This window comes from Tiliqua scincoides, chromosome 5 (genome assembly GCF_035046505.1).
Source record: "Tiliqua scincoides isolate rTilSci1 chromosome 5, rTilSci1.hap2, whole genome shotgun sequence".
NCBI classification, from domain to species: Eukaryota; Metazoa; Chordata; class Lepidosauria; order Squamata; family Scincidae; genus Tiliqua; species Tiliqua scincoides.
The window spans coordinates 45,637,823-45,665,276 of NC_089825.1; the positions used below are offsets into that span (position 1 = coordinate 45,637,823).

Genomic DNA, 27,454 nt, shown 5'->3' on the forward strand with positions numbered 1-27,454 from the left:
TCTTCATTTGTGAATTTATCTGCAAATTTGGTTATCTGCGAAGGGCAGAATTGCCACCTACCTCTCGTTACCCATGACTCTGTTCTTGTTATCTGCAAATACTGTGGCTGGGGCAAGCCCAAGGAAGGTGTTAAGAGACAGGTGGTGGACAAGGAAGGGTGAAGAACCCCCTCCCCGCTACTGAACTCTGAGGTCTCACTGTTGAGTCAACAACCTTCAACGTGTCAAGGGATAGCCAGCACAGAGGAGGAAGCATCAGGTATTGGAGATGTTGATGAACACTTGCTACCACTGAGTCCCACAGACTTCAAATTAAGATTCAGGCACATAACGTTCATAGAGTGTATGGTAAAAGGGTCCCCTGGAACCCATAGGTTTCCCCATAGGCTCAATGATTCAGGATCCGCTAATTTAGTATCCACTAGGTTTTCCAGGAACCTAACCCTAGTGGATAACATGAACTGACTTATGTGCATTTCCGTCTAAGGAAACCTCACCTTGCGGTATTTTTGTCTTTGCATTTGTCCACCTGCTTTTCCAGTATACATTTCCTGATCTGAGGAAGGTATGATTTTCTGACATCTTTCTCTCTGAATTGATGTCACCTACGTGACCAACATAATTGATGGCAGGGAGTAGAAACAGATTGGAAGGGGTGACTGAAACAAGGAACTCTGAAATGCTGTGGACAATGTTTGGCAAGGGAGAAAACTAATATCATCACAGGTCCATAATGACCCCGAATGAACACATGGTTCTTTGGATTTTGGAGCGGCAAACAACAGATGACAGGAGAATTCAAAGGACTTCTAATGTTTACTCGTTTGCAAACAGGACCTCCACACACACACACACACACACACACACACACGGATGACCCCGAAGGATTACAATGATGCAGGTTTTATAGGGTCTTTTAGATAGGGGAGGGGGACAAGAGGACACAAAGAGAGAAAAAATATCCAGGGGAAAAATAACATACAGGCAGACACACATTTGGCATGTTATCAGTACAGGATGTTGATCTGAGGATGGCAATTCGATACACATCGCAATTTGTTTACAGAGATATCCGTTAGAGGGGGTCTGGTACTCTGACTCATCCCTTTTACCCTAACCCTTTTATCCTCGTTTGTTGATTGCCCTTATCTATGACTTTTCTGTTCACCCTTGGAGGCCCATACCACAGCTAGCTGGTTCTCTGAGAGGGATAGCTTTTGGTCAGAGAAGAGCCTTATGGGTGAACTGGGCATCTTGGGATATTTCCATATTGTAAGCTGGGCATATTGATATCAATAATGTTCATCTCAGCATTGCCTCATTTCTTGGGTAGTAACATATGCCTACAGAATAAAATGTGAAAAACTAGGAAGACATTCCTAAAATATAACATGTCAAAAATAAAACATAATAGATGGTAAACTGTAGCCATATTTGACTACATATAATATAGAACATAAGAAAAGCCCTGCTGGCTCAGCATATAATGAGAACATAAGAAAAGCCCTGCTGGCTCAGGCCAAAAGCCCATCTAGTATCCTCTTGTCCATAACCTGTAACTGAGGGGGCAAACAGGAGAAAATGTCATACTACTCTCTCACCATTGTTCCCCTGGAACTGATATTTAGAGGTCTACTGCCACTGAGCCTGGAGGTAAGATGTTGCTGTCATGACTAGTAGTCATTGATAGAACTGCCCTCCATGAATTTGTCCAATCCCTTTATAAAGCCATCCAAGCTAGTAGCCATCACCGCATCGAGTGGCAATGAATTCCACAGGCTGACTATGTAAAGAAGTACCTCCTTTTGCCTGTTTTAAATCTCCCGCTAATCTGTTTCATTACATGACCCTTGATTTTAGTACTGTGAGAGATGGAGAGCTCCTCCTCTCTGTCTGCTCTCTCCACACTATGCATCATTTTATAAGTCTCAGTCATGTACCTTCCTTAATTGTCTTTTTTCCCCTACTAAAAAGCTGTGGTCTTTCTTTGTAAGGAAAGCGCACCAACCCTCTGATGATTTTGATTGTCCTCTTTTGCACCTTTTCTACCTCTATAACAACCTTCTTGGGAGTTGTAACCAGAACTGGACATAGTGTTCCAAATGAGGCTGCACCATTGACTCGTACAGTGGTTATATTAGCAGGCTGCAATCCTATATTCTCCTAATTGGTAGTAAATCTCACAGACTTACTTCTGAGTAGGCATGCATAGGATAGTGCTGCTATTCAGTATCTCTTTCCTAATTACCTATAGCAGTGTTTCTCAACCAGTGGTACAGGTACCACCAGTGATACTTGAGGTGGTGTCTGATGGTACTCATGGGATTCCTGGACATCTGCCACCCAGCAGCAAGACCTGGAACATGATGCAACAAACAGTGGTAGGAGGTTCCAAAGCCTGCTTTTCTGCACTTGAAAAAGCACTCTTGTCCACCCTGAGCTTCTTACTGGTGTTTGTCTTGTCTCATCTGGCCTTCCAACCTAGAAGTAACTGGCAATGATGTCATCACTAGTTACTTCCAGCAGTACTTTGAATAGGTGGACCATGGTATGGCAGAGGACAAACATTGAGAAGCACTGACCTTTAGCTTGGGGTTTGTCTTCTTCAACCCTGTTGCAGACCAAGCTAACATTTTCATTAAACTATCCACCATGATACCAAGATCTCTTTTGTGGTTCATCAGCTACAGCTCAGACCCCAACAGTATATATGTCAGACTAGGAGCCCAATCTTATACTTGTCAACTCAGAGGTCCCACTGAATTCAGTGGGATTTACTCCGTTAGCGGCGTATAGGATTGGAGCTTAGGAAGCTTTTTTCCCTAATGTGCATCACTTTACATTTATTTATAATGAACCGAATTTACCATATGGTTGTCTATTCACCCACCTGGAAGATCCTTTTGGAGCTCTTCACAAACCGCTTTGGTTTGTACTATGCTGAAAAGTTTGATGTCATCTGCAATCTTGGCTATCTCACTGTTTATCCCTAACTCCAAATTGTTTATGAACAAGTTGAAAAGCATTGGTTTCAAGACAAATCATGGGGGGAACCATTAAAATATGTGTATTATAGGCTATAGAGGGATAATATTGTACCCAATTTACTTTGTATTTAACTTGACTTCCACCCGGAATATTTTGTGATGAATAGATGTTGGTAAAATATGATGGAAATAATGGAAATACTAACTAAATTGTCATGTCAGATCCTTCAGAAACAGCTGTAAAAACCCAGAATGTGAAAATAAATGATCATAACTGTTCAACATTCAAAATGTGATCAGAGCCAATTACTAAACATTCACAGGATTGGAACACTTAGATATGTGACAGTTTAAGTAAACACTGCAGATCCAGACAACTCAATTAATTGCAGGTTTGTATTTCAGCTAATGCTGGGATGTTCTGATACTCACATTGGGCTTTTAGAACAGACATAATGTAAACAGAAAACCTTTAATAGGTCACTAATGGGAAGAAGAGACCACCCCTTCCTCTTGTGTGCCACATTTATTCCCATTAATACCAGTATGAATGATAATCTCGTTCTCTCCAGTTAGAAGCCACATAGAGCATTATCCTGTTGCAGTGCAATATTTAGTAACATTTCTCCAAATATTTGCTGTAAAGGACATTTGGAGAATCTATACACACCATTTTTTTTCCCAACTTCTGGCTGAAGAGGGCAGCCTTTCCTCAAGCACTTGCAACGAGTGTAATTTGAAATACTTGCAGCCTAACATGAATATTTTTGCACCACTGGATCTGTACAGATCATTTGGTGCAGGTATTTTTTTCTTAATTACTGATTGCAAATATTATTTGATTGTACAACAATTTAAAATAGAAAAGTAATATGACGCATCATAGTTTTGGACAGTGTAGAGATACCAGGACTTTGTTCTGTCTGTTTTATTGACAATCTTTTTCATGTTTCATCGTTTTTTAACTCACTGAGCTCTTCTGCAGTTTCTTTGTGGGAATATAAACCCAGTGCAGTACCCTGTGACTGTCTATAGTGTTATACTTTGAATCACCTAAGGAATCTTTCTGAAAATTTTCAAAGCACAAATCTGTGGCTTTTGATACTTCTCTGATGAGACAAATGACTACACCACAATTTGCAATTAGCACGATAGATTTAAAGGGCTTTTAGAAGGATTTATTGCCAAGATGCATTTCTGCTGTATTGCAGGGAGGGGCGCTTTCAGAACTAAGAAGGATATCTTTTCACAGTTATAGCTGCTGCAGTCCTGATGTTGCGTCTCTCCTCCGGCAGCGACAGACAAATTTCAATTCCTGTCTAACCTTTCCCCATGTCATGATTTAGATCCTTTGATGGGTTTAAGAGAGAATAAGAATGAGCTAGAGGGAGAGTGAATGTATCAGCAAGAAAGTCATGGACATAATCCACCTAGAAGCTTCCATTCCTTTGAATGAAGCTTGGAGGAAAGCAGTAGATCAGCAATTTTCAACCGCTGTGCTGTGGCACATTGGTGTGCCCCAAATGGCCCGCGGGTGTGTCACGGGAGTTTGGGGGAGGATCATTTATTAATAGGGCTGTTGGGGGATGTGAGCCCCCCCCCCACCAGCAGTGCAATATGCCTTGTCAATTGTCAAAAAACTGATGGTGTGCCTTGACAATTTTAGCATCAGTGTGCCCTGAGATGAAAAAGGTTGTGCCCAGAATGTTTGGCAGTGAAATAAAGAGCTCATTCCTAATGTAAGCAACTCCCCAAAGGCTAAAACACAGCCACTAGTGGATCTTGCATTCTGACATGAGAGTGGGTGTGCCTGGTCTGTAAATGAGAACATTATGCAGATAAAGTAGGATGCAGATTAGTGAGATGCCTGTGAAAGAAAGTGAATTATGCAGAGTACTCTAAACTGTTCAATGAAACTGGAGAGTTCAACTGTCTTAATACCATTTAGTTGTCTCTTCTATCGCTTTGTCACTATCTTATTTTCTAGGTAGCAGCTGTCTCTGATCATGCTGTCATTATAGGTTTTGAGGCAAGTGGAGAAGAATGTGGCTACTAATGCAAGTGTTCGGACTAGTCCCACTGTAGCCATAATTCAGGAAAAGACAGTCAGATCTAAAACAGGATGAAATCAACAGGATGTAAATTAGTTGCAGCCAAATCCTACTTCATTGCTTTCAGCGACTCTTGTGGCAACTAACTTTTGGCAGAATTCTTGTCGTTTCCATTTTAAATGTTGCAGTATGTAAATATTTAGGTTTGAAGTTTAGTTGCTCTGACTACTTTTCATACAGTTTTGTTACTGGAGACCAGCACAACTCACAGCCTAAACCTATCCTCCCCCCCCCACCCCCCACTGGTGCAGCCACACCAAAAACAGGTCCAGTGTGGGGGACTGGGCAGATTGGGAGGCTTCAGAAGCAAAAGGGGATTTTAATCCCCTTACGTGTCTGTAAGCATCCTGCTCTGCGATGGGTCTCCTTGGACCCCCACTAGTGATTTCCTTACTGCTAGTCTGAGGAGAGAAAGGGGACAGGGAGGCTACAGGAAAGGGGAGATCTGGCTTGTACCATCATCCCTGGATCCACCCCCTCCCATAGCCTCCCTCCAGTTACACCCCTCTCTCTGCCCAGTTTCACACCTTCCCTGCCTTATTACACACTCCCCCATCCCTCCCACCTCTCCTGCTAGCTTTTCTGCTCTGGCAAGCAGCGGGAGAACCAACAACACACTCAGGAAGCCTCTGGCCTTCTCTCCAGCTTCCTGGCACTTCTCCACTCAGCTGGCTGCCAGAAATCACTTTATGGCATTTTTTCAGTAGCCCGCAAATGGCGGAACACGTATTCTACCAGCGCTCAGCCCAGATCGAATTGGGCTGTCAGTGTTACAAAGTGACCCTGATTGAAGAAGAGGAAACTCAACATGTTTACTTTGCTGAAAATGTCTCATATGCAAGCAGACCTTTCAGTTATTTGTTTAAAATGTAACAACCACATAACACCCATGAGCACTAATCTGTGATGGAAATGTAATAATTGTGGAAGCCAGAGGGCAGGCCTCTCTGGGCACATGCCCATATTCTCCTAGGGGTTCCAGCAATCCATCCAATGGCTGCTGTGGGGTTTGCAACAAAAAATCTATATTGACATGGGGCCTCTACACTTTCTTAACTCTATGTACAACTTGCACTTAAGAGTTTTAAAAAATTCTTGAGTTACTGTGTGATTCTCGATTTTCAAAGTTGACTCAGACTGCTGCAAGTTCCATGGAGCCAATGTGGTTATCTCTGGAACTCTCTAAGCCTACTGAGAACAACTTTTATTGGCAGCTGAGCAGGGAGGGAGGAAGAAATGTCCTGGATACTGTCCTCCCTCCCTAGCAGCCACTGAGGCAAGTCACTTTCAAGTGGCGAAACTATTACCAGAGAGCACTGTAGGCCAGGAGGAATGAGGAGAGGAAGAATTGTACTTGCTCCCCCACCTGCCAAAGGTGATGATCTCCTCAGCTCTCAGGCAACCCAGGGGGAGAGGTGAGCAATGCGGGAAGGTGATAATCTTTTAGCCCTTGGTGATCATCTTTTCCATCACTGTGGATGATTGGGAATTCCTTCTTATCTGCCTCATTGATCTTGATTGACCCATTTTTATATCCAGCTGAATGTTCTGGGACAATTCATATTAAGAACAAAAGAAGAGCCCTGCTGGAACAGGACAAAGGCCCATTTAGTCCAGCTTCCTGTATCCCACAGTGGCCCACCAGATGCCCCAGAAAGGACACAAGACAAGAGATCTGTATCCTGGTGGCACTCCCTTGCATCTGGCATTCTGAGGTAGCCTATGTCTAAAATCAGGAGGTTGCACAAACCCATTGTGTCTTGTAACCAGTGATGGACTTTTCTTCTAGGAATCTCTCCAACCCCCTTTTAAAGGCACCTAGTCCAGATGCCATCATACTGAGAGTTTTGTTTTCCTTTGGAAAGGAAAATGTGTTGCTGTGACAATGCAATACAGAAACATGGGTTTACTCAAATATCTGAATAAATTTGGTTGGCAACATCATCTTACTGGCACTTAATGTGTAAAACCTCAAAGTCTAGAAAACATTCTGACACCCTTGGGTTGGGGTTAGACAGAGAATGCAAATCAACAAATACCATTGCTAACTCAGAACTACTGTTCTGATTCACTTTTGTTTTGGCCAGTTTATTTGAATTTCTCAATCATTATTTGCTGGTGAAAATGTCAGGAAGTTCCATGTCTATAGATATTCTACGCCAATCAAATTCTGCATGTTGGTGGAAGCATCCATGCATTATATTTTACTCTGTCAAAACTCATCCCTCCAGGTCCAGAGAGATTCATTTTTATGGCTGGCAACTCTAGTCAGTATCTTTTCTCTTCTTGTTGTTACATTGATTCCTGTAAAACAAAAGTGATATCTGTCACAATTCTGCGTAATGACAACCTTTTTCCTTTTTACCATTCGTTGATGTTTTATGCACAGCTGTCAAGTTTGCTGCGCATAACTGTATGTTATATTACATTCAAATCTGATTGTGGAGCAGTTTGCTTGATGTCACACATTTATGGCTTTTTTTCATTCCTCCAGCTCTCAGACCTTGTCCTAATTGCCTCCCAAATTTAAGAACTCAACTTTCTGAGCTAGATGAAAAGGTTCAGTATGCAACATTTACTCTTGTCCTTAGTTTGGGGACAGAAAGATTAAAAGAAGAGGAAAAAAGAATTCCCAGAAATTGCTTGAAAATACCAGGTCAAAGCTTTGCTAAGATGAAGATGGTTTGTTTCTTTGCTTAGAGAATATATAGCCTATCTTAGTAAACAAGACCGGCAAGCCAATCTAATCCCTGCTGTATCCCATGGAGACTTTTGCAGCTTGGAGATCTCTGTGAGGTAAGGGGACATGTCCCCTTGCCCCTGGGAAAGCCCCACCCACAGCAACAAGTCTGCTCAGACCTGCACCTGCCAAAACACTGGTGCAAATTTGAGTGGATACATGTTGGTGGATCAGACCTGAGAAGGGGGATAGAATGAAGTGCATGCCAGCACTACCAGTCATGCCCCCCTCCTAGGCCTGATCCACCCTTGCCCACCTTGTTACACCTCTCCCTGCCCTCCTCTGCCCTTCCTTGCTCCAGTGCCACTTGGCAGAGTACTTACCTGCTTCATTGCATGCTTCAAATTGCACTGGAACCAATGGGAAAGATTTTATCTTTCTGCCAGTAGGCCTACTTCCTGTCACATCTGGGAGATCTCTTGACACCCCCTGAGTTGTGGTACCTGGGGTCCTGTACCCCCTCGTCCCCCTTAGCTATGCTAGTGCTGTGTGCTCATAGCATCCCTATCCTCACACAAGCATCATTGTGTGAGTGGTCTCCCTCCGCTATTATTCTGTGCCAAAGACTCTTGCCTCCCTACTGTCCACTGTATTCCTTGATCTTCCAATAGCTTGGCCTAGCCACTGAACCAGATACTAGTAAACGACTGTAATAGTTACTTTTTAACAATGTAAAAAACTGTAAGTTAGCATTTTATTAAGCCATTTCTGCCCAACGTTGCATATATGCAACAAGGATCAAATGTGTACACTTGTAGGCTGGGCAGAAATGGGTTAAGCAATGTAAGAATGCTTAGTAGAACATTAGTTTCACAGTGGATCTGGCTGCATTTATTGCTAGTTAGTTACAATTTTAACATATTTAGCAATATTTGTTAGGCTGGTAGGCAGTTATTGGGGTGTGTGAAGCAAGGTATATGTAGTGCATTTTGTTGCAGGTGCTAACAGTGGGTTGGGTCCAAAGATACATTGTTGCCCAAAGGAAGGAGCCTCCTCTAATACCTCAGGAGGAAAACTTCTGCTGGAAGAAGGAAACCTTTGGATCCAGCCCAGTATATTTAAAACGATGTCAAATTGCTCCAGAGATACGGTTCAGTTGGGGCATATGGCAATTCTTTTCCTGGCTTGAGAGAAATGTAAACCTTCCCTGGCAACTCTCCATGGCTGATTATGGAAACATACCTTTTGAAAACCATAGGAAGCTTCTTGTCTCATTCAGGATCAACGTAACCATGAAATGTTATGTTTAGAATGCAATCCACAAATACCATAAGGCGCTATTGTGAATAGATTGGGGATCACAGTCTAAGAAGGTTGTGGCTAATCTGACTAGGTGTGGAAAAAGAGAGTTCAGAAATCTCAAAGGGCATGTAAGGTTAGGATTCATAATCAATAGTAGTATTACAAATATTTATATACTGCTGCTCAGCAAGAGTTCACAAAGTGGTTTACATAGCAAAATATGGTTCCCTGCCCCCAAAGAGTTCACAATCTAAAAAGAATCAAAAGTAATAAGCAGCAAATGGAAAAGATGTTAAGCTGGAGTACATAAGGACATGTGCTGTTTCCCTGCTAAATGCAAGAGAAGCACAACTTTTAAAGGTGCATCTTTGCCCAGGATTTGCCTGGGGTCTTCAGGAACCAGCATGTCAAGGAACCAGCATGACTTCCAAGAGTAACTGTGGAGGTTTTAACCGAGTTTTCAGGAATTTCCAACATTACATCGAATCCAGAAAATTTACCTAGTATTGTAAAAATGACAGTACAGTACTGAGTCAGCTCTGAAGGTCACAAATTAAGATAGATTATTTCAATTTAAACTGAAGCACTCTGGCTTAAAGAGTCAGTAGAGCAGGTCTTTGATTTTCAATAGTGATGAACTAAATGTAAGCTATTTTTTTTTAAAGATATTTTTGAAGATGTATTTATTTAACTTTAAATAAATTCCAGAAGATACCTTCCAGGAGTTCAAGGCAGCTTACTTAATCATAAAAGACCAAAATGACAATACCATAAAGACATCTAATAAAAAGCAGTCACATCCTAAGTAAAAACTCTGCAAAATAAAAAGGTCCTGAAACCTCTATGGAAGTAGGGGAAGTCATAAGTTCAAGGGGTCATAGGTGACTGCCAGCCAAAAGTTAAAAGGTGGCCATGTCTGTAACAGAGTGACCAGTGATATCTTCACGGGGTGAGCAGTTTCACACAGACATTTCAAGTATCTGTATCCTGACCTAGGCTTTACAAGTCATCACCAGTTTATTGAATTGTGCTTGAAAACTTACAGGTAGCCAGTGAAGATGGATTAACAGGGGTATGACATGATCATACGTAGGATTGGGCCCTTAATATACTTCAGCAAGTTGCCATAAGAATACAGTGAAATGATGTCACACATACTATGCTGAACTCTTGGGAGAAATTTAAAACAAAAAGCAAGCATGCAGATAGATGTAAGGCAATGGTATTCAAACTGGGGCATTGCAACACCCCAGCCTGAGGGCCCTAGCCTCTTTCTCCTTAAGGGGCAGGGGGGAAGGCAGTGACGCGATGCCCAGGATAGCGTCGCTCAGAGGGCTGCAGGGACTGGGATGCACTCACCAGTCCCTGCAGCAGCCTTCCTGGGGTGTGGGGAGCCCTGCACAAGCGTCTGCAGGGTTCCCCAGGCTTCCAAGTGTGAAAGTGGAGCGATCGCGCTCCATCTCCGCAAAACCGCTCCACAAAACCGCTCCACTTTCACTTTTGGAAGGCTGGGGAGCCCTGCAGACACTCGTGCAGGGCTCCCCGCACCCCAGGACGATGCTGCAGGGACTGGTGAAATCATCCCAGTCCCTGCAGCCCCCCTCAGTGACGCGATCCTGGGGATCATGTCACTGCCTACCCCTGCCCCCACTGCCTCCCTCCCCTCCCCTGCAAGGACTTACTGCAGTTTCCAAACTCCCAGAGAGTTTGAAAACTGCTGATGTAAGGTAATAGTGTAGTGATTTTCTGGGGGGAGGGAGGACAGGGGGGTGCCTATGAATTGCAGAGACTCTAAAGCTTGTGGAAGGATGTGATATAAAGTAAAATAAACATTTAAACTGCAGCTGCAATCCTATGCACACTTACCTGGGAGTAAGCACCAGCAATCACAATGATCGTTGATCTCACCATTGGTGGAACTCGCTTCTGAATAGATATGAATAGGATTGGGCTGCCCAAGGCTGCAAGCTAAACTTTATCCTATCCAACTTTCCTGCTCTTATGCAGCCATACCAACATGGTGTGCGCTGCATCCTGCAGTGGGAGAGAGCAGTCATGGAGGCCTCCTCGAGGAAAGGAAACATTTTTCTTACTTTGGGGCTGCATTCAGGCTGCATCGGCATTTGAAAGTTGGATAGGATTGGGCCCTCCATAACTGGAAACGATACGTCTCTGTCTCAGGGCCTAATTAAACAGCAGGTTAGATCCGTCATTGCCTAACAGCAGAGTGGGAGCCCAATCCAGATTGGGACCATAGTGTGGAGGTCATGGGGAATTATGTGGGAGTGTTTAACCTATTTAACTCTTCACTTCTGGGCCATTTTCCTATCCCAAAACTGTCCCACAGAAGCTGCTATAGAGCAAGGTCAACCAACCACTGCCAACTATTCACCAGATTATTTCTCAATCTCATTTGTGATGGGTGCTGTGATTTCTGACTACATCACATGAACTCTCCCAGCTGCCCTGAAATAGTTTCTACCTGCTTTATGCATGTCATGCTGGGAGTGAAAAATTTCCACACATTGCAATATTGCCTTAAAACAATCTGTGCCGAAATCTACTCTCTCTCTCTCTCTCATGCTATCCAGCTCACTGCTTAAAGCTCCTTTTGTATTCTGATGGTTTCATTAGTAAGGAACTGTCTAGAGCTTTTTAAATTTTTATCTTTTTAATTAAAGTAATTTGGATTAAAGGGAGGCAGTTGCCATATTAATAATTCGGTAATACAGCAGTATTTTATACTAATAGTGGTTTCAAAGGCTGTAGTGCATATAAAAGACTATATATAATGAAGCGTTCGTATAAAATGGAATCAGGTGTGTGAGTTCCATTTTAAATGTTAGAAAAGGACAAAGAAACCAGGTAACTACAAATTGATCTATGGCCACTAGTGCAACATTTTCCCCACACCACTTAACATATATTTAAAGCCATATGTATTCAGACTTGAGGAGCACCTCCATCTCTGGGCTACACATTGGATCTACACATTGAATGGTGATGGGTAACTAGTACATCCTTGGGATACGTGGTCCACAAATCAAACATGTTTTACATCTTGCTTTCTGGATTGGATTTAGTAGCGTTTTGTATTCTTTTTTAAAATGCTGTCCCTTGCAGAAGGTCTCCTCCCGCACTGTCCTCATTGTATTGCAGCCTGATATCACTAATAATAATAATATAATATACAGTATTTATATACCGCCTTTCTTGGTCTTTATTCAAGACTTTATTCAAGGCGGTTTACACAGGCAGGCTTATTAAATCCACGCAGGGATTTTTACAAATTGAAAGAAGGTTCTCTCTTTCAAGAACCACCACATTCAAGATGTTACACTCCGATCTGGTTTAACATTCTGGCCTCCATCCTCCCACGCTCCGAGCAGATGGAACAGCTCAGCTGCAGCTTGCCAGCTGCTTCAAGGTCGCACGGTGCCGGTGGCCTTGAACTGCCGACCTTGTGGATGTTAATCTTCAGGCAAATGGAGGCTCTACCCTCTAGACCAGACCTCCTGCCCTAAGTGTAGATTAAAAGCAAGAGCAAAGAAACTGTAATCTTCCAGGCAGCTGGGGTCAATTCCAACCCCTAACAGTTAACCGTTTCTGCCACCAGCAGCACCATCATAGAACTTTTGACCTGTTGTGCAAAGAGATGGATGACCCAGGTACTTGGGAAATAATATTTTGGATATTTGAGAATAGCATGTGTACTTGCTTGGTACATATGTCATCTTAGTGGGGCCTATGTGACATTTCTCTTGGCAAGCATTAGATGCTTGCAGCCCATGAGAAGATTCCCCTGACACAATGGTTTGCCCCAAGCCAATCTCTGAAATGTTACTGGTTCAAAACTATGGTGTGTTTCCTTTCTATTCAGTGCACAGTTCTGAAACTACTTAGTGTGTGTGTGTATTCACCATTTTTTACTTAGATTTAGTTGACTGTAACAGTAATTTTTCTCTGTTTTTTAGAAGTCTACAGCCAGCAAGACTTCAGGTGCTCCTTCATACAGCAGATGGTCAAGTTCACAACCACATCAGGTAACAATGGGTGCATGTGTGTATGCATGCACTTGTTTTATATATATGTATGTACACACAGAGTAATACCTCCCATTACACTGCTTCCTTTAGCCTTTATTCATTATAGACCCAGCATAATTAATACTCTGGCCCACTGTTTCCCAAGCTATGGGGTCATGAAAAGTTTCTGAAATATTAATTTTTTTGTTTTTGCAAACACCCTTGCCCAGTTTTCAGAATAAAATTGCAGCAGTGGGCAGTCTGTTTGGAGTGACCACTCTTGTGGCTGGAATGCTAACCTGTGGTATGAGGTAATTTTCATACTCCCAAATTAAAATGTCATTCCTTTTTTCCTCTAGAAATTGCCGTGTCGTAGATCAAGTGCGAACCCATTTTCAGACTTTTGTCTGACCTAGCAGTCCCTAACTGCTCATCTTGCTCTCCAGTTCAGCCTTCTGCATTCCCTGGAATGTCAGAAAAGGTTTGGGAGAACAGGCCTTGAACTCCATTTGTCTACACATGCATAGTAATATATAAGGTCTCTAGCAGCCGTGGGAGCATAGCATCCTGATCATTATCAATTAATACTTTATTAATTATTAATAAATAAAGTTATTGCTTTCTGTATTACTTTTTTTTGTCTAGTAAAGCTATGTGGGTCATGACAGACTGTCATTTAAAAAATGACAGTACTAAAAAGTTTGGGAAGCACTGCTCTAGCCAAAGGAAGCTGTTTCAGTCTGGGAAGCACAAAACATTGTTGAATTCCTATAGCATTTCACACAACACTCAACATTCCAGAATGAATCTCCACATTATGAGAAGTATTACTATATATGGCTTCGTTTAAACCAAATGTATATGAGAGATATGTATGTATGTATGTATGTATGTATGTATGTATGTATGTATGTATGTTACTGAAGAAAGCAAAAGCTGAAAGGTTTAAGTATCTGCTGGCATCCTTGAAGAATATTAGTCCTGTTCAGACCTTACCTTCCATGTGATCAAAGTCCATGTGATGCAGGAAAGTGGGAACATACTGGCAATCCCTTTCCCCCTTCATGCCAACAAACTCCTAAAGACCTATGCCCCCATTTACAGCATTTATCTTCAGTGACAAATACCATATGCAGGAGAGATCCTCTCCATGATATGGAAAAGAGGAATAGCATTCATCAATGCATACCATTGCTGTAAAAGGGGTGATGGCTTTTGGGAGCAAGTCAGCATGGATGGAGGCTTGCCAGCATGTTCTCATTCCCCCTCACATAAACTTTGATCACATGCAAAGTTGGCTCCATCCATGATAAGAATGAGCCCATTCACATTGGGTAGTGGATTGCGGTCTGAGATGAAGGATAGTAAACAGATGCTCACCACCTCCCCATCACTTTGTTTCTGTAGACCAGTGGTTTCCGACCTTTAGGAGCTCAGGGACCACTAAGGCAAAATTTTGAGATGGTGGGGACCACATGCAACCCCCCCCCCCTCGCACACAAAAAATACAATTAAATTTGTAATACATAAGAAGATTATTTAATAATTAATGTGATTGTTGTGCTTGCATTTGCTTCACTAGCTGTGAAAGTCTTGGGTTTACATGGAATACATGGAACACATAATAATTCCCCCCCTAACTCAGAGGTTTTCACACCCACCGAATTCAATCCAGTCTCTTTTCTCCCACACCAGACCACATTACGCACAGCCCTTGTCTCTTTTAAGTGTGGAAAAACACCTCAAAAAGGGAGAGGGTAAGCACAAGGGGATTATAGACAAGTCATGCAAGGTAGTTAAATGAGCCAACAAAAAGCGCACACATCCCTCCACAGTTCCTTTTGTTACACAACCCTGGCCCTGCTTCCCCCCCACTTGTGAGTTCAGAGTCCTTAGGAAAGTGTTCAACACAATTTAGGCAGGTGGGTCCTGAAGGAGAAGAGACACATGAAGGAAGCACCAGCTCAGAGAGACATCTCAGAATGGCTGCTGCATGTTTCAGGAAGAAAAGTCCTTTTGGTGTGCACTGCAAGGTCTTTAGGGGGAAAAAGCCTCTCTTCACTTCCTGTTCTAATTGCTGTCATGCTCTAGCTGTGGACTACTTTGGTTGGAGCTAAGAGAGTGTGAGCAAGCCTATAGGTAGGCTGCAGCCACAAAACAACAGCTGCCTACTCTGCCATTAGTCTGTGGAACTCCTTGCCCCAGGATGTGATGATGGTATCTAGACTAGATGTCTTTAAAAAGGGATTGGAGAAATTTCTGGAGAAGTTCATCACAGCCACAGTGTGACTAACAGTCCCATTCTAGGCATGTCTACTCAGAAGTAAGTCCCATTATAGTCAATGGGGCTTACTCCAAGGTAAGCATGCATAGGATTGCAATCTGAGGAGAGAGGGAACTGGCCAAGTGTGGGGTGGGGGAGGGCTCCCCATGGACAAAGCTGCTGCTCTCTGAGGAGGAAGAGTCATCATGGATTACACCTGCTGTACTTGGCTACGGTGGTGCCTGTTCTGCAACTTCTGGGATTGCAGGTGGGCAGCTTGCAGTAAGACAGCAGAGGTGCTGCCTGTTTTCCTCTCCAAAAGAGGTGCCAAAACCTGGTTGCCTGGATCCCTTGCTCTACCCCTGGGCGTTAGAAGAGCACATCAAGGGGGCCCAGTCCTGCCAACTGAGGAGGGGGTACCATGGCTGGGGGCTGAGCATACTGTTTCTCCCCTCTCCTGCTGCCACGCTGCCTCCAACTCCCCTCCTCTGTGTTCCCTGGCCAGCTGGAGTCTGGACTCCCAGGGAAATCACATCCAGAGAAACCCACTCCCAGGGAAAGCCCCCACCCCCAGCCAGCCAGTCAACCAGCCAGTGATGCCTTTGGGAGTCTGTTCCTTCTCCTCCTCCTCCTTATTACTCCCATTCCTCCCCTCCTCAGGCCCCCCACCTCCTCCTCCTCCTCCAGTGGCGGCCCCCCCACCCACCTGCCTGCCTGCCTGCCCAAGAGACTTCCTAGGCTGGCTGCAGTCTTGATTTGACTCCTGAAAAACCAGGCTGCCAGGGCTCACCTCAAGGTCAAGAATGGAGGCTGGAGGCAGCGGTGACAGGACACCTCTCCTCTGCATGCAGCTGAGCCAGGAGGCTGCACAAATACGCACACATTACAAGGTGCCTGCACTTCACTTTTTCGCTTGTCCGGGTACTCACAGACAAGGAGGGAAGGGAGGTGGAGGGGGGAGGCAGGAGACGGAGAAAGGCTATGCTATGATTGGCTCTGGGCTGCTCTGAGCTGCTCTGATTGGCTGCTGGCACTGCAGAGGCTTTTTTTCTTCCTGGAAGGGCATTTTTTTCTTTTTTCACCAGAGAGGTTGCCGACCACTTGGGAGGGTTGAGACCACGGGTTGAGAACCCTAGCTGTAGACAGAGCCTGTTTCCTTACTGGCCCCTTCCTCCACATGCCTCTTTAAGTAGTAAATGCAGGTTTGTGTTCCCAGCGTAAGATGCTGCCATCCCACAAACAAGATTCCCCTGACACACTAGTGTGTCCCAATTCAGTCACTGAACTGTTACTTTTTTCAGAGCAATGGGATATCAAAACAATGTTCCAGTAATCTGAGAGTAACAATCTGGCTCACCTTCATCTACTGGGGGCTTTAAAAGATCCTGATGGGAGAAGAAGCAAGATAGCTGTTACATCCACATGGGCCCTTAGGAAGGAGGAAATGCACACTGACAGAAATCCCAGCAATTTCCTACCTTGACTGAAGAGTCCGAGCAGAAGAAGGAGCCAGGCTAAGAGAGACTGGGCAGAGCTATATGCTGCCCAAGGCAGCCCAGTAACTTCAGTCAGCATCCTTCACATGGACAGTAAGGTCTGAACAGGGCTAATGTCCTTCAAGGATTGAAACACCTACTTCTCTGTAGCATTGTTTGGTCTTTTTTATGGAATTTATGTATTGTTGTTGGCAACCTTCAGCCTCGAGAGACTATGGTATTGCGCTCTGAAAGGTGGTTTTGGAACATCGTCTAGTGTGTCTGAAAAGGCCAATTCGGGAGTGACAATCCCTTCCACACTGGGAGCAAGTGCAGTCTGTCCCTGGTCTGTCTTCCTGGCTATGGGCCTTCCTTCTTTGCCTCTTAGCCTCAGACTGTTGGCCAAGTGTCTCTTCAAACTGGGAAAGGCCATGCTGCACAGCCTGCCTCCAAGCGGAATAGGTAATAACCAAAGGTCCAAACATGCCTCAGAAATGGTTCTGCTTGCTATATAATACAAGGAGGTAATGCAACTTTTATGGACAGTAACAATGCTTTGCCCAGCTTTAACTCTTGAGGTTTTTCTCTCCACCCCCCTCCCTTATTTCTATTTGTTTTATTTTCCTCTCTCTGTACATTTTTACATGAGCTGCTTTTGGCAGTGTGTCTTGCATGGTTTTGGATTGTACTGAGTTGACAACTGAAGTTCCAACTTGGCTAAAGTTTACTGTAATTGGGGTGCCCAATCCTATGCTTGTCGGCTTAGAGGCAAGTCCCACTGTAGTAAATTGGGCTTCCTCCCAAGTAAATGTGGATAGGATTGCAGCCTAAGCGGCACTGAAATCGGTGGAACAATTGCAACCAACTTTAAGTTTTAGTCACTCATCTACTGGTAATGGCTGAAATAAGGTCAGGGTGATTGATTTCAAATCCTGCGTTCCACAAAGAAAGAGCCACCTGAAACACGTTTCCCCAAACCCCTATCCCTACAGAATCTAACTATACCTGGGCCAACATGGTGATATGAAATCTGGAGGATTTTTAAAAGAACCTTGAAATAGGCTTTCTGGTACATTAAATGCTAAGTCTACCAACGTTGACTGCGCAATTTTAAAAAGACTATCTTGTGTTTTCTAATGGGAATTAGGTTCTGTGCTTAAATAGTCAGTAGATTCCTACTGATATGCTTAGGGCAAAAATGTAATTGAGTATTGTTCTTGCAGTGTATGCACGCAGCACATTCTCTCCTGTTAATAGCAGATACACTTCAGAATTAAGAAAATACACCTTTAACACGCCCTATGGAGTCCACTTTATAGTGTGTATCGTTAATAGTTGGGTTCTTTTCCTGGGAGAAACAGATAAGCCTGTATCCAAGATTATTGTTTCGGAACATTAGAATCCGGTTAGTGATTGAACAAGGTGGAAAGATTAACTAGCAGGAATGTCGTTTGAAAGTAAATCTGAAACCATTCTGCATCTGTTGGGAAAGCATTGTCCTATTGTATTAAAACAGGCCTGTGGTACTGCTTCTTTGCCCTCAGTATTATCCTTCAAGCATTGTAATCTTTCTCCTCTTTTTTTGTCATTTGCTTTATCAGTGCCTTCTCTTTTATTTTCCTTGTTGTAGGTCTTTATCTTCACTGTTTTGACTCCAATAAGCATATATACTTGCTTGGTGGATATTCAAAGTATTCGTACCATGGACGGATAAAAAGTGGGGGATGGGAAATATTCCAGTTTGGGGTCAAAATCCCAAGCCACAGTTTGCTTACTATACTATATTTCTATGCTCAGCAAAACATTTATATTAGATCATAGATTGTCTTTCATGTGGTGTCCTGTTAGGGTCTTTGTTGTTTACTTACACATTTAGAAAATAGTTTTCCAAGGCGAAACAAGATTATGGCGCCAGTTCCTATTGTCTGCATTTTCTTTGCCTCATGCTGAGAACTCAATGAAGCCTCTTCCATGCACATTAAAAAAAAAATCCATAGAAAAATTAAATAGAACTACACAAGATGACCTTTAGTGCATCAAAGGAATGTTAAAAGTTAAATGGGATTCCTTCTGTTTTCAGCTAACTTTTCCTTTAAATTTTGGAGGTGCTGTGGGGTTAGAGGTTGTCTATAGACTTTGGTGAACCTGGATAAACTGGCTATTTATTTGCAGTGGTTGTACTTTTGAACAGTAGTGCAATTATCAACATATACATAATTATTCCACTGAGTAAACTGATGAATGTTTCTCTCTAACACAGACGAACTATGGAAACCTCCCCAGCTGCCAATTTATTGTTATTGCCTTCCTTGGCTTTTATGTAGAACATATTCTTTGCTACCGCAGCATACCCAGAGGAGTCCAAAGGTCATTTAATCTAAAGGCAGGACTAGGCGCATACCAGCACCGACCCCCAACACACTTTTGTGGGGCAGATCTAACATGTCTCAAGCAAATCTTATGTGAAAATATATAAATTGTTTGGAGCTGTTCAGACAGGAGTGTTGATCCCTCCATACCACCCACACACAGAGGCTGCAATTAAAAACATACTTAATAGGAAGTCGGTTCCATTGAACTCACTGGGACTGGCTTTTGAGTAAACATGTTTGAAATTTAGCTGAATGTCTTTCTATGAAAGACAATTTTATTTCTAGGTATTAAACTATAATGGGGAATCTGGCTAGCATTTGCTTATTTTCCAAAGTTTCTAAATTCTTTGGGTTATAATATATCATAAGGTCTTCTTCCACAAGGTGAAGATAGCCCTGTTTGCAAAAGGGACAAGGTTGCCAATCTTCCCTTTCAATTTGTCCCTGGCGGTTGGGGAACCCATAAGAGCAGATATGAGGGGGGTAGAAAGCTAAAGAAAGAAGGTGATATTGGTGAAAATCAGCTGTCCCTGCTCAACAGAATGGCTTCCTCCATGCAAAGAAAAAGACCTTAGCATACAACCCTGTTGGGGAATGGGTTGCTCCAACAATGATGGACCATTGAAACCCATCAACAACTAGCTACACCCAACATGGCCTCTCGCTGTGTTACTGGCCTTCCCCCCGCCCCCATTCCAAGAGATATGAAGAGGCACCTTTGACAGTATGCCTGGAGCACGCTTGACATCTCACTATAGTCAGAACCGGGGCAATACATCTGGGGTTCAGGGAAGTCCTGTGGGAGGTGCCAGAAGAAGGGAATGCAAAGGGCATAATTCCCCCCCCCCGCCACATGGGGTGCCACAAACCCATTGTCTGCACTACACTGAGTTAGGCAGAGGAGAAGAATGGATGAACTGCTACTGTTGTTGACGGAATTACTTTTGTTGTTGTTATCAGTCATCACTGCCGGGGCCCCAAGTGATAGGGAAAAATTGACCACTCATGAGGTCTTTACAGCGTGTAAAGCAAATCTGTGTGGCAGACCTGTGTATGTCCATTCCAATGTCTAAAGCAAGATTGCATGTGACATGGTTGTTGACCAGGGCCATATGCAAGGAACATATTTGACTGATTTTTCATGACCTCTGATTAGGTTTTAGACTACTTTAAAGATGATACTGATGGCATCCTTTGTCAGTTTATTATAGACCTTTCTCTAGTGGTAAAGTCTTCATGAATTTCACCCCCTTATTTTCACGTGCTCTGTTTGTCTCGATTAGAACATCCTAATGTGAAATAATTATGAGTCGTTATGATGGAGAGACTGTTACGTTGGGAAGGGTTACCCGTTTTCTCATGCAGTAATATTGGCTGGTTTCATTTGGAGGCCGGTTTCGGACAAACACCTCTCTCTGTGTGTCATCAAGTGAGGATTTCACCATCTCAGCATAAACAAATATATTGCCTGGAGTTGCAAGACTTTCAAAGACATGTTGAATAAAGAAGTCGTATAGAACATGTCAAGCTTCAAGTCCCTATTAACATGCTGTCTAAGCTCTTTATTAGTGCTATTGTTCTTTCAAAGTCTTTTTATGGGGGGGGGGGGGGATATTGCTTCTAGTTTACAGGGATGGAAATAAAATACGGCTAAGTAATTTGTCCAAGGCCCTTTCTTCAAAATCCAGCACAATGCTAAAGCCATTGAACCAAACCTACTTACAGGTAAATATATAATGATATACTTCATGCCCAGTAAATGATCTTCAACTTGATACTACATAATTGCTGGAGCTAAGGAGGTATGGGTGTGATCAATCCCTGGAGGGTATAAATGTGATCAAGCCCTCCCTTCAAAGCCATTGGAAGCTGTATGTAAGAGTGGGATGCAATTAGAATAAAATATTTTTAATTGTGTTTTTTTAGACATGGTGGGAAATTGTAGGAGGATGAGTACTAGCTCATGGTTCTTTACTTACTGAAAGACAATTTTCACATTTTTCATTGTCTTTAATGATTACTTTCCACAGTAGTGTGAAAACTGTTGATCAATACTACAAACGGGTTATTAGTGTTCATTGATTACAAGAAGCCAGAATATGAATTTGTCTAATTTAAGCTTCCAGATGTTGAATGAGATAAACAAACAAACAAAGCAACAATCCAGGTGAACCAAGGTCGCAAAACAAATTTATTTTCAGGGAAAAGAAAGCAAAGATTGAGAACTGTAATGATATGTGAAATAGAGAGGAATGATGCAGCTATCACCAGCAGAATAATTTTATTTGAGTGCCATTGTGTTGATTTTGTTGGTGAAAAGAACATGGAGAATTATGGTGAGCCTGATGATCTTGTAAGTAATGATCTTGTAGTAAATGTAGTTTGCGTGATGGTAGTTCTGTTGAGGAATTAGGTCAGCAGTTCCCTAACATTTTCAGCTGGCAGCTCCCTTGACCTATTGGGCCATTGGCTGTGATTCCCCATTAGGGCTACAATCATATAGCTTGAATAGAGTAGAGGGTTTTTTGCAAGGGTTCTGCAGCTCTCCTGGCTGGTTTCTGCAGCTCCCTGGGGAGCCACAGTTTGGGAAGCACTGGATGAGGTAAGTGGTCTACCCAGCCATCCTACCATGTCAGTCTCATTTGAATGTTGTTTCTTTCTGCCCATCCTTCATCACTGTTGGAGTTGAGCAATTATTGGGTCAGCTTTGCCACTTCTTCCAGTCTCAGCAGTCAAGAGGAGGTCATTGAGCTAACTTCTCCCAGTGGCCAAGATAAATGATTCTGGTAAATTTATGGTGCAGATTTACTTTTAATCAAGTGGGGTATGTCTAAGATAACATTGGGCAACTCAACTCTTCATTTATTATATTTCTGTCTCACTGTGCCTCTAAGAAGCCCAATGTGGCATACATGATTCTCTCCTCTCTCCCCTACTCCCATATTTTGCAAGGTATATTGAAGTGAATCAATGGGGGGGGGGGGGAGAAGCTGGCCCAAGGTCACCCATGAGCTTCATGGAGATGAGTGGAGATTTGAAGTCTAGTTTCTTCTTGCCTAGTCTGACACACTAATCACTATGCCATGGTTCTTCAAGATGCTGATTTTCATCAGTTACATTCTTAATAAATGACAATGCTTATGAATTTGAATGCTGGTAAACACAATATCTGTTTATTAGAGCCAGGGAGAATTCTCTCCTGCTTAAAGCAATGAGCCATTCACTTACACGCGCCAAGGACATTTCTTCATCTCTGCATTTGAGCAAACTTGAGGAAGGCATGGCTAGAAGCTGCGTGCAACCTGCATGACAAGTCCTACAGGGAAGATCCAAAGACCTGATAGATTATGGGCTGCTACAGTCTCAGTGGAAATTAATGTGGCTCTATTTACTTTCAGAAGAAAAATCATACAAGGATAAACCCAGCGAGAGCTCCATTCTGTAGTGGGATATAGAAGGACACTCGTTCTTCCGTTCAACCTTGTGTTTTACTTCCCTGAAACACAGTTGTAAGAGGAAAAGATTTGTTGCTATGCATACTCCATTCAAATTTGACAGAGAGAAATTCCAAGTTGAATTGCACAAATACAATGCATTCGATTCATTTGTATCCTCCTTTCAGGAACAATTACTTTCTTCCATTCTTTCCTGCCTACTGCAGCTGTGATGCATTATCTAAACTGAATTACATCTGCTCATTTATGTCTGTAAAGAAAATGAATGAAAATAGATTGCTTGCCATAGACAAAGGGCAGGCATTCCGGACGGCAGAGACACTCTGCTCGTACTTACTGCAAATGGCTGCTTAATGGAACAAAATACAGTAGTACATAAAGAAGCTTTAAACCAGTTGGGACATATTTCATATCTGATCTCATAGTACTTCAAAGCTATTGTAGAATTTGTTGTATTGATCTGTTCATGAAATCAAATAACTGAGAAACAGGCATGGTTGGCATCTGCTGGGCACTCCGGGTAGACTATAAAGACTTATTTTGAACAATAGACTATTCAAGGTAAAGCCAGGAACCATTTACCACTACCCAGCCAAAATGCATTCCTACCAAAGTATCTGAGCAGTGAATTTCTTCCTAGAATCTTTAGATATAAAGTCTCTGGATAGGCAAAGAACTGTGTGTATTGCTTCTCCCAAATGGCTTTTGCTGTATTCCTGCTTCCCTTGAAATCCCTGTCGCAACTTTCTTGATGACTTCAGGACATAGTATTTCACAATCTGCATGTCGGATTTCTAGCGTGTTACTAAACATTTGCGGAACTTTCTGTGAAAAGGCACATTGTGTTTTGCATGCAGGATATTGCATCTTCATTTACAAAATCTTGGGTAGTGAGGCCAGGAAAGACCCCTTGCTTGACTCCCTGGAGAGTTCATGTAGCAGTTAATACCAGGCTTGGTGAGTCAGTGGCATGACTCCATATATATATATGTCAGCTTCAAATATTTATTTCATTCTCACTGTAGGAAAGGGTTATCGATTTTTCATATTCTCAAACAAAATATACATCCTAGAACAGTGGTACCTAAGGTGGTGTCTTGTGGTGTCTCAACCACCAGTGGCTACCACCAGTGGTACTTAAGGTGGTGTCTGGTGGTACTTGTGGAACTATTGGACATCTGTTGCGTGGCAGCGAGACAAGTGACATGATGCAACAAATATCGGCAGGAGGCTTGGCTTGGTGGGCAAAACTCCAAAGCGTTCTTTTCATGCACTCTAAAAAGCCCACTTGCCCATTCTGAGCCTCCTACTGGTGTTTGTCACATTACATCTGGCTTCTCAACCTAGACGTAACTGGTGATGATGTCATCACCCGTTACTTCCAGTGGTACTTCTGATAGGTGGATCATGTGAAGTAGTACAGCAGGGAATAAACATTGAAAAACACTGGCCTAGAACAATGACTCCCATACATTTTAGCACCAGGACCCACTTTTCAAACCTACATTCTATCAGGACCCACCTAGCTTTATGAGACTTTAAAAAAAAGTTTGACTTCACCAGCTGCTCAAGCCTTTGATTTTATCCTTTTTACTATGATGGGGAGGGGAACCACCTTCTGGAGCATTTGTTGAGCGCCATGTTCATTGGATTGGGACTTTTCTGGTGGCCTTGCCTTCCCCTTCACCTGGACTTTGATAAGAGCCAATTTATCACCTATTCATGGATAAATGTGTGTGTGTGGCTCAGTTACGCTTTCCATAGGGCTCAATACATTTTCCTTGTCAGCTGTCAGCTTGTCAGTTTTGTGACCCACCAAAACTGGTCCCACAGTTTGAGACCCTCTGGCCTAGAAATATGTCAAAGACCCAAAGGAGTTCTAAGCTGAGACAAAATTCAGAATTGAATTCAGATTGGTTCAGAAATAGGTTAAACTATTTTAATAGGTTTAATAGGTTAAATGCGTGTGGCCTCTGGGAACCAAGTGCCTCGGGAACTAAGTGCCAGGTAAGGCACGAGAGTTTAGCATCTGGGCGAGGAGAAGGCAAGTAGACCTCTGAGTTTTGGAGGAGGAGGAGGAGGAAGATGACGAGAGGGTAAGTGTACTCATTCTAACGCTTTGTCTTTCTAACTCCCTGTCTTCTAACCTTAACCTTACCTTTAAATCAACCTTAAATCAAAATTGAAAGTTAGCACCATAAGGGAGGAGCAGAGTCCTACTCGTGAGTAAGAGCCCAAGGGTCAGGCATTTAAATCAAAGTTGAAAGTTAGCTGCACCTAAGGTAGCACCTAATCGAAGGAAAGGAGGAGGATAAAGTGGAAAGCAGGTTTTTCTACTTGTTTAAATTAAACCTATACTTAACCCAGGTTAAACCTAATCTAAGTTAGAACATAACCTAAACAGTTCAGTAAATTGGGACACAGGACACAGGATCTAGAGAGCAATAAATAATTAAACAAACCCAAATAAAAACTAGCTTGAGGTTACAAAAACAGTCCAGCCTAAGAGAACAGAACTAGGAGGGAAAGAACCTAGGAAGGGCCAATTCCCAACCCATTAAGAGCCCCATTAGGCTAATCCAAGCAGTCCATTCAGGAGCCTGCAGAGTAGGTTATGCCCATCAGCAGCCATTTGCCTTCCTGAGCTTTTGTAAACTCACCTGGGAAGGCCAGCCCCCTTTCAATCAGGAAGGGAGGAGGGAGGAGGAGCCAGCCAGGAGTATAAAGCTAGGCCGGCCATTGCGTGTGGCCTCTGGGAACCAAGTGCCAGGTAAGGCACGAGAGTTTAGCATCTGGGCGAGTTCAGCAGCAGGGCGAGGAGGCCAGGGCCCCATACACTGCCCTTCCTCTTCCCTTGAGAAGAGGGCTGCTATACAGTGTAGGGTTTATAAAAGGACCCCTAAATAAAACAACAGCTACAACAACAACAAAGCTATGCAGTCAGACAGCCAGCAGCAGGGTGGGGGCTATCCAGTGTTCTGCATTGAGTGCCACATGTATGATTATATGCCTCTGGGGCATAAGTCATGGGTGTGTCCTCGGTGCAAGGAGCTACAGGGTCTCAGGGAACGCGTCCACTCCCTTGAAGCCTTGGTGGCCGACCTGGAGAAGCGCAGGCAGGCAGAGGAGGACTGTGGGGAGACTTCCAGGGATGATCAGGCTTCGTCCCAACCTCAGGCATGCAGCTCCTCGGCTGCCCGGGTGGGAAGTCTCGGGACTGGAGGACGTCATCCTGGAGAGGAGGGAAACAATCCCCTAGGGGGGACCCCTTCTCCAGGGGATGGGCCTGTATCCGAACGCACTCGGGTTACTCCTCGGCGGGAGGGGAGTCGGGGGCTTCTTGTAGTGGGGGATTCAATTATTAGAAACATAGAGAGGGGGGTTTGTGACGGATGTGAGGACCGCATGGTGACTTGCCTGCCTGGTGCGAAGGTTGTGGACATCACTTCTTGTCTAGACAGGCTAGTAGACAGTGCTGGGGGAGAGGTAGCGGCTGTGGTGCGTCGGCACCAACGACATGGGCAAGTGTAGCTGGGAGGTCCTGGAGGCCAAATTTAGGCTTTTAGGCAGGAAGCTGAAAGCCAGGACCTCAAAGGTAGCATTCTCTGAAGTGCTACCTGTTCCACGCACAGGGCCAGCTAGGCAGGTGGAGATCAGGGGTCTCAATGCGTGGATGAGACGGTGGTGTAGGGAGGAGGGGTTTAGATTCGTTAGGCACTGGGGAACTTTTTGGGACAAGCGGGGCCTGTACAAGAGGGACCGGCTCCACTTGAACCAGAATGGAACCAGACTGCTGGCGCGTAACATTAAAAAGGTGGCAGAGCAGCTTTTAAACTGATCCCTGGGGGAGGCCGACAGGAGCCGAGGGGCATCCGGTTCGGGACTCCTCATCCCTATGGGATGAGGATGGGGAGGTTAGAGAACAACAAGACAAGGCAGAGTAGGAGAAGAAATTGGGAAAGGTAGCGTGATGGGATGTGATAGACGGTTTGGCACAATGAGAGGATGTGGGGACAAAGGAGCAAATAAGCAGCGCATCCTGGGGCATTCCGTGTACAAATGCTTTTATGCGAATGCCCGAAGTCTACGAGCAAAGGTGGGAGAACTGGAATGTCTGGTGACAAGGGAAAATATTGACATAGTGGGCACAACGGAAACCTGGTGGAATGCGGAGAATCAGTGGGATACCGCAATCCCGGGCTATAAACTCTACAGGAGGGACAGGCAGGGGCATGTTGGAGGTGGGGTGGCCGTTTATGTTAAGGAAGGGATAGGATCCAGCAAAGTAGAGATTGAAGGTGGGTCTGACTCCACCGTAGAATCTCTGTGGGTTAAATTACCAGGCTTGTGCAGCGATGTAATACTGGGGGCGTGCTATTGTCCTCCAGACCAGAAATCTGATGGGGACCTTGAAATGAGTAAACAGATCAGGGAGGTGACAAGCAGGGACAGGGTTGTAATCATGGGGGACTTCAATTATCCTCATATTGACTGGGTCAATTTGTGTTCTGGTTACGATAAGGAAACCGGATTTCTTGACATGCTAAATGACTGTGGCTTAGATCAGCTAGTCACGGTGCCCACCAGAGGACAGGTGACTCTGGATTTAATATTGTGCGGTATGCAGGACCTGGTTAGAGATGTAAACATTACTGAGCCATTGGGGAACAATGATCATGCTGCGATCCGTTTTGACGTGCACGTTGGGGGAAGAATACCAGGCAAATCTCTAACAAAAACTCTTGACTTCCGACGGGCGAACTTCCCTCAAATGAGGAGGCTGG

General features: G+C 43.7%; 1 protein-coding gene across 3 annotated transcripts in view; it reads left to right on the forward strand.

Moving 5' to 3' along the window:
- RBMS3 (RNA binding motif single stranded interacting protein 3) overlaps positions 1-27,454 on the forward strand; it is an 851,530-nt gene that overhangs the window by 111,380 nt on the left and 712,696 nt on the right. For all 3 annotated transcript variants that reach the window (XM_066631436.1, XM_066631435.1, XM_066631437.1), the window contains exon 2: positions 13,055-13,123. In XM_066631436.1, coding sequence (XP_066487533.1) covers positions 13,055-13,123 — 69 coding nt within the window. The remainder of the gene's footprint in view (positions 1-13,054; positions 13,124-27,454) is intronic.